The sequence below is a fragment of the Balearica regulorum genome, chromosome 2, assembly GCF_011004875.1.
Source record: "Balearica regulorum gibbericeps isolate bBalReg1 chromosome 2, bBalReg1.pri, whole genome shotgun sequence".
NCBI lineage: Eukaryota > Metazoa > Chordata > Aves > Gruiformes > Gruidae > Balearica > Balearica regulorum.
Window position 1 is genome coordinate 121,245,144 of NC_046185.1, and position 17,898 is coordinate 121,263,041.

At 36.3% G+C, this 17,898-nt stretch overlaps 1 protein-coding gene across 2 annotated transcripts in view; it reads left to right on the top strand.

The window, feature by feature from the left end:
* The window catches only part of MRPL3 (mitochondrial ribosomal protein L3), a 31,233-nt gene extending 13,587 nt beyond the window's left edge, over positions 1 to 17,646 (top strand). For both annotated transcript variants that reach the window (XM_075745654.1, XM_075745653.1), the window contains exons 7-10: positions 5,456 to 5,564; positions 7,541 to 7,618; positions 8,659 to 8,736; positions 17,039 to 17,646. In XM_075745654.1, the coding sequence (XP_075601769.1) occupies positions 5,456 to 5,564; positions 7,541 to 7,618; positions 8,659 to 8,736; positions 17,039 to 17,188 (415 nt within the window). In that variant the 3' untranslated portion in view covers positions 17,189 to 17,646. The remainder of the gene's footprint in view (positions 1 to 5,455; positions 5,565 to 7,540; positions 7,619 to 8,658; positions 8,737 to 17,038) is intronic.
* Positions 17,647 to 17,898: the final 252 nt, after the last annotated feature.

Genomic DNA, 17,898 nt, shown 5'->3' on the forward strand with positions numbered 1-17,898 from the left:
CTAAAATATATAGCACCATCCAGAAATGCTTCACTCAACAGGCTGCTTTTTTGTGACCTCTTTAAGCCAGCGTGGTAGAGGTTGCTGCCCAAAGGGGGGGTGGTGCTCATTCCCATAGAGTTCCCATCAACATTCTACCATGGTACTGGCATCCTGAAGGAAAAGATCAGTGTGAGATATCTGTGTTCTTCATTGGGTTAGTTTTCAGCTGGATCAGTTGCATGCCCCAGCTTGCTGATGAGCTGAGTGAGCTTCTGTACTAGTACAAAGATGACCAAAACATGGGGATGGGGAGAGGTGGGACCGTGGCTCTTCCGATGGTAGCCCAATGCTCCATGGAGATGGAGTTGTATCATATACCTCCTTTTTCTGCTGCCTCATGTCGTGTTTCAGGAAACCTTTGGAACACCAGAAATCTTGTCACTCCAAAGAAACAGCCAACAGTAGTTTTGTGTGAAATGTGGCAGAATTAAGTGGTGATTCTGGTGTGTTTATGGCTTAGTTAAGCTTTGCTAGGTTAGCAGCGTAATCTGAGCCTGAAAGTACGCTCACAATTGTCTGAAATTTTGACTGAGTAGTTGGAATGCTTTTCCTCTATGGCATCTAAATAATTGGCTTTTACATTAGCTAAGTTTGAAGAGTTAGCGGCAAACTAAATTGTTGCTTAATTGGAGTGCTTTATTCCAACAGCTTTCTAAATGAAAGTTGGCTCATTAGGTACTGGCATTTTATTTGTATCAAAATGGAAAATGAGATTTTGTACAAAATTAGGTGGTTGACCTGAACAGCTACTTTCCTGCAGGTGAGACTAGAACAACTGTGTGTAATTAAACTCTATTTTTAATTCTACAGAAAAATTATTTTCCTTTCATCTAACATTTGTGTGTCTTAGTTTTGCATATCATCATTGCTGCCTGTGATTCCTTTGTGAGACTCAGGTAATCATGCTTCAGTGAAGCTAAGTAAAGCAAGTAACTAAATTTCAGGTATTGAAGAACAGTGGCATTAAACATATCAAATCTAATAAAGATAGGTCTCGTGCATGGTTTTTTGTTCAGATATGGTGTTTAATGTTACTGTTGTCAGAACACAGAAAATATAGTCATTGATTCAAGCCAAGACAACTGGTAGAAGATGTCTTAGCAAGAAGTTGCAACAGTATAAGTAGAATGACGAACGTTCTATTTCAGTGTAGGTTCTCAATTATCATATCTCGGATACTGCACACAACTTGATTCTTTCCAAGTGGAATCTAGGTATTAATTATGTTTAATATATGGTTCTGGAATAAGATCTCACTTTGACTAACCTTAATGGTTTTTGAAAATATCTGAAGTTGTCAGTACTATGCCTATTAGAGATTTTGGAGTTATACCTCTTCGTATGCGTGTTTGAGTTTGTTCTAAATTAAAATTGTATTGTGTTTCTTTTTAAAGATTTCATGAATTTTAACAAAGATGATGTAGTGGGATGTCAGTAGTTAGGACTTTTTGGGGGTGGAATTAGGGATTCTTTTGATGCATTCTTAAATGAAATTGTGATCATAAGAAAAGTAGCTCGAGGAAGACATACATGTTTGGTTGGTATCTTTTATACATATGTTGGCTAATATGAAATTATACAGAATAGTGTATATAGTATATAAGAATAGTATATAAATATATAGTGTCCATAAAATAGTATGTATTGCATATGTGATAACTATAGTTTTAATCTTTTGATTTGGCTAACTCACGCTAATTTAATGTTACAAAATATTTGTTGGAAATGAACTCACAAGACTTTTTAAGTATTAAAGTGTCCAGTATTCTTTTGGGAGATTTTCCTGTTTCATTCACTTTTGCAAAATACTGTTTTAGGTTTAGTTTCAATAATGATTTTTTCTTGTATTTTATTGGTGATACTTGCTGAATGCATTCACACCTAGTAATTTTTAAGAAGGGCAAAGAGGGCAATTAAACAATTTGAAATTAATAAGTCATACTAATAGCTGACAGCTGACATCTGTTCAGAACTCAACAAGAATATATTCTTACGTATATTTGTTCATTTTTTGGCAGAATTTAAAAAAGTGTAGGAAAACTGTAAACTGCATAAATCCTTCTCTGATTTTCCATACTATTTCTTGAACAGCATGCATCCTAAGTTCTCTTCATTGTTTATATAAGATGAATGTTCAGTTTCAAAAGCACTTTGCATTTCATACAATTGGAAGAATGTAAAATCTTAGCATTAGAAATATAGGTAAATTTTGAGTCATGGAAAATTTATTTGTAATATTTTTTTGCATACAGTAGAGAAATCCACCACTTCTCTGAGAACAGATACAGTCACATCAAGGTGGGCTTAGGTTGGAAAAACACTATTTTCTAGAATGATTGAGGTGCATTGGCTAAGCTACCAAGTGCCTAGTTGAACAATCTTCATTTCAAATTTGATTTAAACAGATGTTAGTGGTTCCTTGATTTTAAACTTTACATTTGATTTATGTAATCCTGTAGTTTTTATTCTGGTTCCACCTTTATTTCAGATTGGGCATGAGTCTAGGAAGAAATATACTGTCTGTGTAGTTGTTTTTCATCTTGATATGTGTTTAAAGAACATTATACATTGTTTATTCTTTTTAAAAAATCAGAAACTCCAAAATGAATAAAACTATAGCTGCTTCTTATTTACTTAATAAAAACTTGTTTTTATTTTCAATCATGATGGTGACTGCGTCATGTTGAATAGAAAATTAATGTTCAAAAAGTCGTAACATAAAGTGTGTTTGTAGGTAATTCAGAAACCTTCAATCAGTTTTTCACAAATAAAAAAATGAAACTATTATAAAACATTATTGAACTAATATGATGAAAGAACCTTGGTAGATAGTAAATCATTATACACTATGAAGTACTCTAATTTCAACATTGAGATATCTTTCTTTGACTTTAGCCAGAATATTTCAGATGTTGGATATTTGTTTTCATATTCCAGATCAACAGAGCATGACAATTTTCAGGTTTGCCAGAGTGCTCTTTTTGAGTCTGGCCACACTTTCTATAAATTTCCTAAGGCTTCGGTATTGTAAAGTCTGAGCCTTTGTTTACCAAAAATATGTGTGTAATTGGAAAGACCAAAAAGTAGATGAGTGTAGTCTATAGCATAAATAATTAAACACTAGCAACTCTATCTTGTGATATAATTGCTTCTTTTTGAAGATATCTTATAGCATTTGATGAAGTAAACATTTTTTTTCCAAAATGCATCTCTTGCAAGTTTTAACTATTTCTTGTATTTTTATATTTTATTGAAAAGTACAGTTTACAGTATTCTAAATTGTTCATGTCTAAAAATGAACAATCTGAATGAAATATTGAAGTGGTTTCATGACATCAGGGTTTTATGCTTCTTGATTAAAGTTGACAGTACTGTTTTCATTTGAAATGGTAGCTTTCGATGGTTGTATGGTTTTCTCTGAATTGCAAGTACATTTCTGCAGCTGAAGAATTAATCATGCCCCCGATCTGCTCACTCTAGTAACTGCACAGCTGTTGTTATGCGACCCACTTGCAGTTGGTTTTGGAGTTTGCTAATTCCATCTTCCAGCTAGAGATGCCAGTAGTTGTCTACTTGGAAAACGTGGCCAATACTGGATAGTTTCAAAGGAAAAAAAATAGCATTTTGGCAGAATAGATACAAGTTTTCCTATAGCTTAGTTTCTGTTATGTATTTCAAAGTTACTAATCCCCTACCAATCTGCAGACATAGAAAAAGACAGATTTTGAGCTTCTTTAAAGCATGAGTATTTTTTAAACTTTTTTTTTTTACAACTATAGCTGTTCATTACTGCAAGCTTTTCAAATAAGCTGATTCAGGAGAAACTGGTGTAACAAAGCCTTGCATCCTTTAGGTTTCTGTCCTGTGTTCTTGATCCCAGCTAACCCTGGTCCTCCCTCCTACGTGTGCCTTCAGCTCCCTCTCAGTGCCCTGACCCTCTCCATATCCCCGTGTTCCACCACTGTCTGCTGGCCTGGAAAGACTCTCCTGCTGGTGGCAAGCACTTGCACAACTGGCCAGCTGGCAGGCCAAAGGAACGGATCACTACTAATCACGGTCTAGCATTTCCTTAGTTAGTTGTAGGAAAGGAGCAAAAAATATTCAGGACTTTCTAACCAATAATTTTGATTTCAAACAATTACGTATCTTTCTTCTGTGCCAAGTTTAACTGGAATTGCCCACTAGGTTCTGAGCAGGGAAGGAGAAACAAGAGATGGACACTGTGGTTGCACAAGTCTTGTTTCCTTTTGGTTCTGTGGCTTTAGAGAGTCTTTCCATTTGTGGCTGTTTTGACTGAAAATGGACTTGCTCTAGGTAACTAGGCCAGCAATCAGAGAATTATTCAAGTGGAGGAGGAAAGAATCCATTTTTTGTGAATGTTGGTGTTTTCCACATTTGTATATATTCTCTAATTTTTAATGGTAGTGCCTTTCTGATAGAGGAGTCAGCAAAATGTAGTTCCTATGTACAGCGTGCTGTATGCATGCTCAGACCCAAGTTTATTTTCCTGTGTTTGGCCATAAGGTTCAAATGCTTGAATGGATAGGACCGTGACATTACAAAGTGCATTACAGAGAAAGGATTCTGTAAATTGGAGGAAAAAGATCATCTTGTTAAATTAATTAAATAATCAGTGCAGCCATAAACCCTGTGGTCAGACTTTTCCTTTTGGAAACAGACAGTGCTGGTTCGAACACACTTTAATCAGCTTTTCTTGTGTGCAGTGGTGAGGCAATTTTCCCTATTGAGTCTGTCCCTGCAGTAAACGGAGAACTCCAAAGCCAGTAATACTATCATATGCCTCAAAGATTAAGGCATGGACTCTGAAAATATATTTTATTTGTTATTGTGTGCTAGACCTTGTTTGTCAGATGAGTACAGATCAAGAGAGTTAAGTATTTTCACTACACATAAAAGTGTTTTCAAGAGATGAGTCTATTGTAGTTTGGAAAAGAAATGTTCCTTGGTTTATTTTTAAGCTAGTCTAAGCAGCCATCTCTTTCCTCTCTTGATGCTTAGGGCCTGTCATTAAGTTTTAGTACTTGTTATGCAGTTGCTTTTTATTCGGGGTTTTTTGGTTGGGTTTTTTTTTGTTTGTTCTAGTGCCCACTTGCTGAAAACTTCATTACGGTACCATGTATTGAGATCCATCATAGCAGGGAGCGTTTTATGGTAGTCTTTTGGCCTGTTTGACTCCATTCTACTGCTTCTTATTCTGCAAAGCAACCTTTGAGTATTGCACTGGAATATGTTTATGGTATAAAATAGATTATTTTTTTAAAAAATACATTCTTCTCTCTGCTGAGCTTTGCTAAAGGTGAAAAGATCATGACCCTGACTGACATTACTGGTTACTGCTAGAAACCTGATGTCTGGCTAACCTAGGTTTGTTTCTAATTATTTTTCTTTTCAGAATTGGTAAAGGATTTCAAGGTGTCATGAAAAGATGGGGCTTTAAAGGTCAGCCTGCGAGCCACGGCCAGACAAAAACTCACAGACGTCCTGGAGCAATATCTACCAATGTGAGGATTCTTATTTCCTGTTTAAACATTCTTCAGTATTTTTAGAACTGCTTACTAAAAATGAACAATTCACAATAGCTAACTGTTACCATCTACTCTGTGGTAGCAGAGAATCCCAGCTGTTTCAAAGGAACTTCAGAAACCTGTGTAATGAGCAATGCAGATAGCTGTTCCCTTATGCTTCAATTTATGAATATTCTGTATTGCTGGTATGTGAGCAAACATATTGTAACTGAGCAAATTGTGGTATTTTGCAGTATAGCTGAGAGAAGTAGTCTTAACGCTTCAGAGACAGTTCTAAGGATCTTATCGCAGCATTTATAGATTGGAAAGGATATACCTGTTAATTTATACTACAGATATTGTACTATTCTTTGGAACCTTAATTGCTTTTATCACCTTGCCTGGCTTACGTAGCTGCTTAATGAACTCTGATTCCCAAAATTGTTGGCGTCTAAGCATTTTTAAGCAGAGTACAGAGTAATATTTTTAAGTTTCAATCTATAAATAATATTAGTTTAAGAGCTCTTTGGAACAGATTCATTTAAAACTTTGTCCCTATAAAGGTTGCACAATATTTAGGCTGAACTAAAGAGAGAGTTTTGCACACTAGCTTTGTTATACAGAATTCAGACCAATTGAGTACTGAACCTGAATTGTTTGTAATTTTCTTACAGAAATTAATCCTTTTTTAATTTTTATTTAATAATGCTCAAGAGAATAATAAAAGCAAAAAGGCACCAGGCAATGAAGTTGGAGTAATTCAGACTGTAAAAGCATACAGTACTGATTTATAGTCCTTCATTTCGGCTGGAAAATTAATTCTACACCTGGCACTGTTTTCTCTGAAGACTGAAGAACGTAAATATTTGAACGTACAACACTTTGTTTTAGCAGATGGTATTCATCATTAGAAAATAACCCTTCTTTACTTTTCTTTAAATTAGAATTTCCTAAGCAGTAATGCTCAATGTAATTTCACAAAGTATATAGAATGGGAAATAGCATTGGAAATAGGTATGATGAAAAGGAAATAAGGTGAAAGGATGCAATAGGGGAAAAACAATGCCTTGATTTTTATTTTCCAGTCTGTTGTTGACCACCTCAGATATATATTGTAATCCTGCATTGTTCAGTACAGAATCCTGTACCTAGAACTTCATTGCAGCTGATTTCATGAAATCATGATTTTCACATGAGTTAAAAAAAAAAAAAGTGCATTATTAATGAATAACAGAGTGGTACAGGAAACTTAGACAAATCATTTGATAATAGTGTGGAACTGGAAATTATTGCATCTATTCCTGCCTTTTGTTTTCTACCTTTGTTCTCTAGGTTATACCCAGCCAAACAAAAATGGGCTACAGAAATGAAGCCATAGCAGGGAATGTAGTTAAAACCTCTGTTCTCAAAAAGACATGCTTTAAAAAATCTGGTTTACATCAGTATAAAACTCATGGATTAGCGAGAGGGGAGAAGCTACAGCATATTTTCATTTTGGCAGCCTTCCAAGGCAGAACTGCTCTGGAGCTCTGTGGTAGCATTCACATGTAGTTTAGGCAAGTTTCCAGTTGCTACGGTCTGTGATGTAGGGGAGAGTTTTGTGTTGGCAGGGATTTTAGGGGAAAAAACCCCAAACTTTTCTGGATTTGATTTCACAAAGTCAAAGTACGTGATGAGTGCAGATTTTGCTGTGAATCTGTACACATTTAGTATTAAGCAAAGCTAGAATCCTTTTGTTGATATAACGGTATTTATAGCAATTTTATGATTGAGGTGAAGTATTTAGGGTAACATGTAGCATAATACCTAACATGTAGCAGGAGATATTTTAAATGCTAATCAGTATTAGATATTTTCAATAATAGATATTTTCAACATTGGAGATACTAGCATATTTTCTTTGGTGCTCCTCTTGAGTTTGTAAGTGTACCTCTTGCAGTTATGTGATTTTTTTTGGCCCTGTTTTTATCTAGAAAGCTGCCAAAGTTTATCGCGGAAAGAAAATGCCTGGTAGAATGGGTAACATCTATAGGACATCCTTTGGATTAAAGGTGAGTTCCGAGTGTACTGGAATGTGTCTATGGTGGTTGCGTTGCCAAGCAATGGACTTAGCCATGTAGCCTCGTGGTGGTGAACTGTCTGTCATTCCTGTCAGAATCCAGACAGGTTACATCTCGGAAGTAAGCAGGCTGGAAAGACAAGAGCAACAAATGCTTGCTCCTGTCTTCTTGTGGGTTACAAATAAGTTCTCTGAACTCCTTCTGCCTGTGTGCAGTCCTTTATCATTTCAGGTGATAACTTCCACATCTGATGTGTTTTTCCCTGTGTCCCTTGACTTCTGCCTTTGAAGTGGGAAAACAATCAGGCTTTCCGTGGCCTTCAGTTAATGTTTTCATTCTTATTCCACTTGTTCAAACTCAACCCAAGTCTGACTCATCTGAAGTCCTAACTTTATCGTGGTCCTTCACTTTCCTGTGCAAAGGGGTGGATTATACTTTCTGTCTTGATTCTGATGTGTATATAGCTGCAGCAGTTCCTGGGCTATTACAGCTGCTATTTTCTCTCTGAAGGCAACCCCTGCAGTTTACAAAAAAAGCATATTAGCCTCGAGTTTGCAAAAAAAGTGTGCTGCTGCTGCTCTCTGCTAACTAAAACTAATTTTTTGTAACAGAAAACATGCGTGTTTGGTTGAGCACCTCATAGAATTAAGAAATTATGATCGCAGTAAGGTTTTCATGGGCATATTTGGTTTAATTTGTCAGATGTGATGTTTTTCAACTGTTGTTGCTGCTAGAGGGAAAAGAAACTTGGGAACTTCGGTTGACGCTATGCTGGACAAAGAGCTGCCTTACCAAGTATAGCCTGATCACAAGCCCTTTAAAACTGTTAAATAGAGTCCTGCATTAGAAAGCTGTGCATTCACAGTAGCATGTGACTGATTTTTGTGGCAAGTTTAGACCTGTGCAGAACATTCTTCTGCCCCAGAGTACCACCTCCAATTAATCAGTTTGTGCTTTGCTGGACTACTGGTGGTAAAACTGGGAATAGTCTCTGAAACAAGCTCAATGTCTGGTTTTTTTCTGTCTCCTAGGTGTGGAGGATCAACACAAAACATGACATTATTTATGTAAATGGATCTGTTCCAGGTCATACAAATTGTCTGGTGAAGGTATGTTTGCTAGTTTCAACTTACTGGTATTGGTGACTTCTAATCTCTCCACAAATCTCGTACAAAAAGAAAAATATTGGTTGAATGCAATCTTCATTTCTTCAGAGTCCCGTCTTGTAGTATTGAATTAAAGGGCAGTAGGATCAGTTCTGTAAAGAGAGTGATTAATAGAGGCAGTGGGTCACACTTACTCTAAACAGCTCATTCTTAGCTTTGCACTGGGGTTGTGCAGCCACGTAGCATATGACAAACCAACACAGTCGCTGTAACCCTGTGGTAAGTGTCTCAGGGCCAGGTCCATCCCATTTTAACACTAACCTGAGTCAATAGCACGGTGGTGAGATTTCCAGAGTATTATGCAAGGCCTGTATTCACAAACAGAAATACACAGCAAGTGCTGCTTTCAAGGTTATTCAGAGCATTCCTGTACACAGTAGCAGTTACCTTTCCAAGGAACAGTTGAGGTACAGGAGAAGACAGCTGGAGTTCACAATAATGATGAGTCCCCTGTGCAATCAGTATAATTGCGTCAGCGTTATTTTCTGTGGCATTCTACAGAATTAATTTCGGGTTTTATGGAGATTGTTTCAGGATTGTCTATGAAAAACTGAAACAATGAAGAGTCCAATATTTGTTCTTACAATGTAAATAATCCACATCAAAGCAAGAAGAGTACTTTTAAGGATTATTTTCAAAATAGGCTTTTCTTTCTAATTAGGTACATTCTACACATTTACAAGCACAAATTACTTGGAAGAAGTTGTTGCCTTTCTGACTTAATAGGCTGCAGGGTATCAAACATCTCTATTATGAATGATTATGAAGATTTTGTTGCACACATACCTATATATCTGATATATAGTTTAAAATCCTCAGAAGTATTGTAGGGATTTAAATTACCAAGTTCTTGAAAAGTTAGAGTTGATCAAGTTCAGGTGTTTTCAACTAGTTTATTATGTTCTTGTCATATTTTACTATGGGCATCCAGTTTCTGTTGTATTTTCTAGTTGTGGAGCCAAACTCCATGATTACTAGGCATTAAGTAAAGCAACCCTTGCTTTCAAAGAGGTGTTTTGCACACAGAAAAATTAAATTTATTGTTGTGTTTTTCTTGCTGGAAATAAGGCCTTTTTTTCTGAGTGAGGTATCTCTAAACTGCTTTGATTGTAATGTCCAGCCCAAGCCTGGAGAATACATTACACATTACTCTCCCAATACAGTGAAAATTGGTTAACAGATCAGATGTCCAGGAGAAGTAGTTTTCAGGATAACTTCTGCAAAATTACTGGGCATGACATCAATGAAATAGAACTAAGACTGTAGTTTGGCTTTTCAGCTGTATATTGGACAGAATGACCTTGTCTTCAACTGTATTTTAAGTATTTTTTCTAATCCTGAGCCGTGAACCTGGTTGCTATATGTTAGTCTGAGGCTTAATTAAGTGTGAATTTGTTGTAGGATGTTATTTTAAATTATAAAGTATGTATACAAGCAACATAACGCAGCTGAAACAATTAGTAATGTTTGATGCCCAGACTTTTTTCTTTGATATTAATAGTGGTTTTAAGCAAGAGCAAAAGGTTGTGCATCTTGTTCTTCTAGTCATGCTGTTAAAATCCACACTTACATGGTTCAGTGGCAACTGCATGTACACATCTCAGATGTTTTATCTGCAAGGATACAACATTTTATGAAGCCAGGGAGACTCTGAATATAGTACTTATTTCTACCAGCTCATAACTTTTATTCTAACTAGACTAAATTAATTTTTTTATTTCTGTTTAAGTGAGTTAAGAAAACAAACATTTATTGAACACCTGTAATATAAACTGTTTTTAAAAGCAAAGCTGTGTGTGTTAATATCACGCATTCTTATGTACACCGTGAAGATCTCATTTCAATGTCCCCTTGCTAATCAGACACTGCACATTTGCGCTTGGAGAAGAACCTACTGGAAGCATTACATGCTTTCTCTCATGACTGGGTCACTTGCACCTTTTTCTTCCACCTTCTCTTTTTTCTTTACTCAAACATTACTCTTGCCTAGACTGGAAAGCATCCCCCTTAGCACCTTGGATTTACCAGTTTTGTTCTGAAAGCAGTCCAGCTATTAGCTTAAAAAAGTCCTTGAGGCAACAGCACTGCCATAGTCAACAGCCTTGTTAACAGGAGACTGCTGGGCCAAGCCATCTGAGCATATGCAGTGAAACAGCCGTGTTGGCATTGGCGTGTTGCGAAGAGGATAATGGACTTTGATTGCCACGGCAGTCTCCTGCATACCATTTAAGTGCTTGCCATGTCCCGCAGTGATTCCTGTTCAGTTCGCTAACCATAGATGACGATTGGAACTGTATCTTAAGACCAAAAGTTAAAATGGCTCCATTGGGGTTTTTTTCAAGTAAACTTAATCTGTCAGTATTAAATAAGTGGCACAAGGCACTTTTCTGACTGCTTAACTAATCCTTGTACATGATGTCTACAAGATACAGAATCTGTATTAATTGCATTTGTAAGTCACCTATACTTGAAAATGTTTCAGGTCATAGTTACCTACAGTTTAGAAGTCCAAGTATCTTCAAGTATGCATTTTGGCATACGCACTTCAGAGTTACAGCTAATTCCATGAATGAGGGTTGAGGATCCCTGAGCAAAATGAGGGATTTCATCCCTTAGAGCTGTATGATTAACATAATATAACATTTGAAAGATCTTGACCAAAGTGCTCCAGACTCAACATTTCATGACTTTTGAGTAACAAATAACACTGAGAGGAAGACACAGCACTAGGGAAGAAATAGATTTTTTAAAACTGCCTCCGCTCAAGTATTTGGTGATTGAAGGGAGTGTGTAGTCAGCAACAGTCCATTCCAGTTCCTCGAGCTGGTGAATGCATTCTGGCTTTTTTTCTTCCATAAGCCATGTGAATTACATGTATTAATTAATTTTTTCCCTTATATTTTCAAATACATCTCTGAAGAGTGGAGAAAGCTTTAATTAAAAAAGCATGCAAAGCAATACTATTTGGTACGTGTTCTCTAATTTCTGTTTTTTCTTTCTTCATTTAATCTTGCTGCACTCATCTGTGGCGGTTTTAGCTTGTGTGTTATGCCTTTCTTCCAGGGTGTTTTCTTGTTTGCATATAGACTTTGACTTTCTATATATTCTTGTATATTTGTTTGGATCTGTAGTTGGGGAGAGAAATTATGGGATATTAGCATTCATAATTATTATTCATTCCACTAAATACCTGCCTATAATTAAGTGGGACTAATGATGAGGGAATTTGGATCAGTCTGTCTCTGAGCTCAAAAAGAGGAATATCGCATAATACTTTTCTCTTTGTGTGTCTCTAAGAGGAACGCATTTGTGTTCAGTACCCACTCTGTGTTGCTTGGTAACCATTAAAGCCACAGTGCACCTTAAAGCATATATTTATTTTATATGTTATATATTTTTGGAAACTTGGTGCATCAGCACTGTATCCAGACGGAGATGAAGCACTTAAATTTTTCAGGTTTCATTTTCAGCAGAATGAAAGTGCAGAATACGAGGATTGATGGACTCTTGGTTTAATTAGAAATTAAATTTCATTTGATATTGCACACTGAAGCATGCAGGTAAATAACTGACATAAGTAATGTTTCTAACCAACTGGAAAACTAATCAAAAAAAAAAAGCTTACTTTAGCATGGATTTCTTTCTCAATGACAAAGTCTAATAAAATTAAGAAACTTTAGCAGTGTGCTAGAATGTATGGAGTTTTTCTGTGACAAAAGTAACATCGCAGAGTAAGCGTTTGTAAATTAGTGTGTTGTGCCTATCGAGATCGCCTACCTCAGGTAATTCCTGTTTCTGTTTGCTGTATCTTCTTAGATCACAGGGCCTATATTTACCATCTGTGGAGCTGATCCTCTAGAAAAAAAGCTAATAGTTTTTTCTTTTGGAAGCTTATGGCTCTCCGTTTCTCTCCCAAGTATATTACCAAAAAGTTATCTCTTCTGTCATTCAAGAGAGAAGCACAAGACTAATTCCCTTTTTAAGTAGATGCTTTATAATGGAGGGGATACTGTAATATGGTATATTATAATTCAGGGTGTTAGAGTTTATCTTTGATAATGTTTTATACCTGTCCTAATTTTAAGGCACCTGATTTTCTTAGCACATTCAATGTTGATGTCTTTGAATATATCACTTGCAGTGAAAGCGGAAATTCCAGCAAATCTGTAACCCATAGGAGTTCCTTAGCAAGTTGGATACTGAACTGGCCTTCTTGTATGCTAGAGTTGAGTTAAACTTGAAGTATACAGTTGCTTTGGTATAGTATTCTGCTTGAGCTAATAAACTTAACTTCTCAGTCTTCCCCTCATGCTTCTTTCCTTTTTTTTTTATATTTTTTTTTCCTTTAGAGAAGTCTGTAGTTGTTTGCATTCTCCTTATTTTGTACCACACTTGCCAATATTACTGTCTCTATTTATAGCTGCTGATGCCTGAGTTGAGTGTGCTGTGCTCAAATTGAGGACATGCAGGAATAGTGTGATGCCTTCACTTCTTTCATGTTCCCTGTCCTGTACCTTGGGTGGAGTTGTTGGGTTCTTTTGTTTGGTTGGTCGGGTTTTTTAAGACAAAAGAAGGCTGGTCAGGAATGGATATACTTCTTGAATTCAATTTGCTGTCTAGCTTCAAAAATAGCAGAGAAGCAGAGCTAGGTAATGTTTGACACCTGAGGAGACTATTTCTTACGTTCTGTGTATTTAAACACATTTTCCTGTTTAGCAACCAACTTGCATTATTTGCTGTGGTTGCTAACACAGCCTGAAGCCCTGTTAAACTACAAATGTGAGTTGTGACTTAAGCATCACATTTTAATGCCTGTTTAACACCATGTTAAGTATTTTGTGGTGATAGATTTCTGGATTTGTATTTGTTTATACTACCTGTTATGCTGTCAATATATGGGACACATATATGTGCAGCTTATTAATTGTCTGCAAAACCCTTTATGACTGTTTTAAAGATTTAGTGACAAAATCCCAACCAGCTCCAATTTCAGCTTTCTCTAGTATTCTTCTTAATAAAAAGCCTTCACAGAGAATATATTGTAGTGTATGTACACTACTATATATACCATCTATTGGTAGTAGAGTATACTATAATATATAGTAGTATTAATACAGAAGTTGAGCAAGCTAAGTGATTATGTTATATTGAGTTATACAGTGAATGCTTTTATGGATCGTAATAACGAGTTGGGCTCTCAGCCTGATTCCTTCTGTGGGTGAGAGCTAAATTCACTGGATATTAGTAACAGAGAGCATTAACACTTATTCCTTTATTAGGGATGCTCTCAGGAGGTTGCTGGGAGAACAGGAAGAGCTGTGCTGGGTCACACATACTTCTTGTCTGTGTTAGCATGTACACAGACAAGTGTAACTGCTGCTGCATCCTATTTAACCCCTTTACAATATTGTGAAATTATTGTGCAGGAATCTGAGGTAATACATACAGGAAACCTTTGATATGCTGCATCCTTAATAAATATGAAGGGATTCATTCAGTAAATCTCTTGAAGACAGATAAATCATGCCATGTTTTAAGTTGCTAATCGGTACTTTCAGATGTAAAATAAAATTGAGTTCTTCCTTTTGATAGGAATGATAATAATATCCATGTAACAACTTTTGCAACTTGGAAGGGAGAGAGAGGCGTGTTCGTTCAGTTTGGTGGTGGTGCTTCAGGAGCAGAATTTAAATTGCATTTGAAAGCAATGAATGTAGAAGAAGATGGGAAAAGAGCAGTAGTTTTCACCAGTCAAAAGAAATACTCTGTCAATTGTACCAATCAAAAGAAAGAGCATGTCAGAAGAAAATAATTTTAACATCAGATATGGCTTGTGCTTCTGGGATCTGTCAAGCTTCTGAGCAGTTTGGAAGGGGCAAAATGAAACAGTATTGTGCTCCTCTGAAAGCAACAATGGTCTGTTGAAAATGTTTCATAAGAATCTTAAAACTACTTTAGGAATTCTCCTTATCATATAAGAAGCACTATCTGCAAAATGCCACTTGACATTAGTATGTAAAATACAATGTTAAGGCTGAACGGAAATCTTACATTTATTTAGATAAACTAATGCAGGACTAAGATTAGACTGTTGGGTTTGCTGTGAGTTAAGAGTAGATGTCTTACTCCCAAATCCTGTGATAAGAAGTTTTTTTTAAGAAAGGCGGTGGGGGGAGAGGAAAACAAACATTTAAATTCCTTTCATTTTCCAGGTGTCCAAAACAGCCTGTAATGACACAGCCTGTATGTAACAGCACATATTGTTTCACGACGAGAAATAATCAAAAATAACAAAAAAGTTGACATGAAAAACATATGAATATATGAAATGAATAAGTTATCAGAAATAACTTAATCTTCCTAATATTATTGTAACTTGTGTAGACACCATGGGAGGTTTTGCTGACAAAGAAGGCTTATGATGTGTAATAGGATTAGGGAGTAAGAGAGAAAGGGGCAAGGGAAATAATAGGTAACTGGTGAAGTTATAACAACATATTTTCATATAGCAAAAGAAACAACAGCAACGTATTGAAAGGGAAGGATGCCTCCTCAGCCTCAGGAGTTCAGATCCACTGTGGAAGCAACCTGATTGTGTTTCCTCTGAACTCGCTGCTGCTGGAACTGTTGCAGCAAAGGTCTTTGGACTTGGACCTCAGCCTGGTTTATTCCATGTAGATACGTAAATTGCTGTCTGCGTGGACTACAGGTACTTCAGTAGTTATGCATGGCAGTTTACAAGTGAATAGAGAACACTTTTCATAGGGCAGTGGCTGGTAGAAGAGGAATGATATACTTGATAAGCTAAGTAGCCGTCCAAACATTGAGCCCTTCACCCCCTCATTCTTAGCAAAAGGTTTTCTTTTGTTTGTCAAGCCTACACTTAGAAAACTGTTGGAACTTCCTCAGGGGGAAAAAACCAACCAAACAAAAAACCCAACAAAAAAAACTCCCACAATTTTTCAGATGCTGACATTTAAGTCAAATTTATTGTGCGCTTCATTTGCAGGAATCCTCATGGACTTTGGGAAAGGCTTAAGTAATAGCAGACATGAATCTGGTAAATACGGTGCTGTCAGAACAGAACTGTCAGTGGGCATAGAATTGTTTTATTTAATTTCTGGTATAAATCACAGTTGGCCTATGTGAAGTTTTTCTCCAACCAAGTAAGAACAAGCTTCCAGTTCTTTAAAAGTCCACCAAAAAAAAAGAGGAAGAGCTTATCTTCTCTATACTAAAACTTTGTCTAATATACTAAAACTTTGTCTAATCTATTTGCACTTTCTTTTTTTTTTTTTTTTTTTTTTTTTTCAAATCCGGTTGAGTAAAGTGGCTGAAAGGGGTTATTACAGCTCAGGAGAAAGATCATATGTAACAATACAGAAATGAAGAATTTAATTTTAAATAAAATTTCATCGCTTGAGAATTTGTAGCTCTTTTTTTCTTCAGAGATACCAGCTTTCTGTGTTCTACCGCAGACAAACTGCTTCTTGCTGATAATTCCTGCTACTAATTTTCTTCAGAGATTGGATTTTCAGGGGCTAGATTTTAAATCTTTCCACATGTAGAGAGGTCGTGAAGGAAAGTAATTTCTCTGTGGCACTACAGTTCTTGGAACTTTCTTAAAACTTGGGTACTGATTCCTGGGTGAAGAATTTTAGATGCTTAACTCCGCGGTCACTGGCAGTAGCCAGAGGGACTGAATACAGTACATGCCCATATCTTTGCATAATTAGTTGCCATAATTAGTTTGTATCATAAATACAAAAGCGTATCTTGGTCGTTGAAGAGGTGATTACACTGCATAATATAGCTTGCTATGTCGTGTAGGAAAGTACTGTGGGATATAAACACAGTTTAAACAAGCCATACTTACACACATTTATTTTAATAACATTTTAAAATATTGAGCAATGAATTAATGAGAGTATGTGTTGATTCTCTCACAGCAGTGAGAGATGTATCACACAAATGATAAATTCTCTTTGAGTTTTTTGTTTTGTTTTGCTGGGTTTTTTTAAAAACTCCTTAATGACAGGTACAAAATGTTAAATTCAATAGCTGGGGTTGATGTTAAAATAACTGATGATTATACCTGGAATTCTTCAGATAAACAAGTGTAATGTAAATGCTGTGGGTTTTTTTTTCTTATGCGTGCAAGGTGATTTCTTTAATTTCTACTGTATCACTCTGAAAGTCTTCTGTAAGATTTATTAATTGCACCCTTCCCCCTCCTGCATTTTAGGTCAAAGATAGCAAATTGGCTACTTACAAGGACTGCAATAAAAATCCTCCATTCCCTACATTTTTTGCTGATGGAGATGAAAAACTACCAGAAGACCTGTATGATGAGGAGATTTTCCAGTTCACGGATCCATCTGTCACATATGCATAATATGCTTCATATCTTTGAAAACACAGTTTTGTTATTTTCGCAAACTTTGCAGTGCTTCATAAAAGTAAACCTATGAATTGCACTCTGGCCAACTAACTTGAATGCTTCAGATAGTGCCATTTTGGTAAGGTAATAAGTTTTACCACTGTCAAGTTCAAACCTGTATTTAAAACAGCAGGTGAGTCTGAGGGGCAGATTGTAAAGCACACCAAACATTTTGTCTCCAGTGATCTTTTGTCATCTGTCTCAGGCTGTGAAAATTTACACATTTCTGAAAAACTGTTGTTTTGATGAGGGTTCCATTTAATTTTCTGAATGCTACCGAATTCTGTTTCTCTTTTGTTGAAAGTATTCTGGCCAACTCTGATCAAAAAAAAAAACTTCCAAATCTGCCTTGGCATCTGGGGGGATCTGTGAAGAATAATCCAAAATAAAACAAGAAAATGCATTGTTCTGTAGCCGCATGAGCTTGTTTTCTTTTCTTCTTTTCACTAGAGCTCTTTCTTTCCTTTTTGCTTTAATGTTGTGTTGAGTTTAATGTAGCAGATACCCAACAAATTTTCTAGAGGAAAGATGATACCAACCACTGTCTGTCTCTTCAGAAAGAGTTCTGGCAGTGTGTACGGTGAAGGGGTGTTCGGATGGGAAATGTTCAGTAACAAAGCAGCACTAAGACTGCAGTGGCCACCTGTTTGCCGCCTTTGCTGACA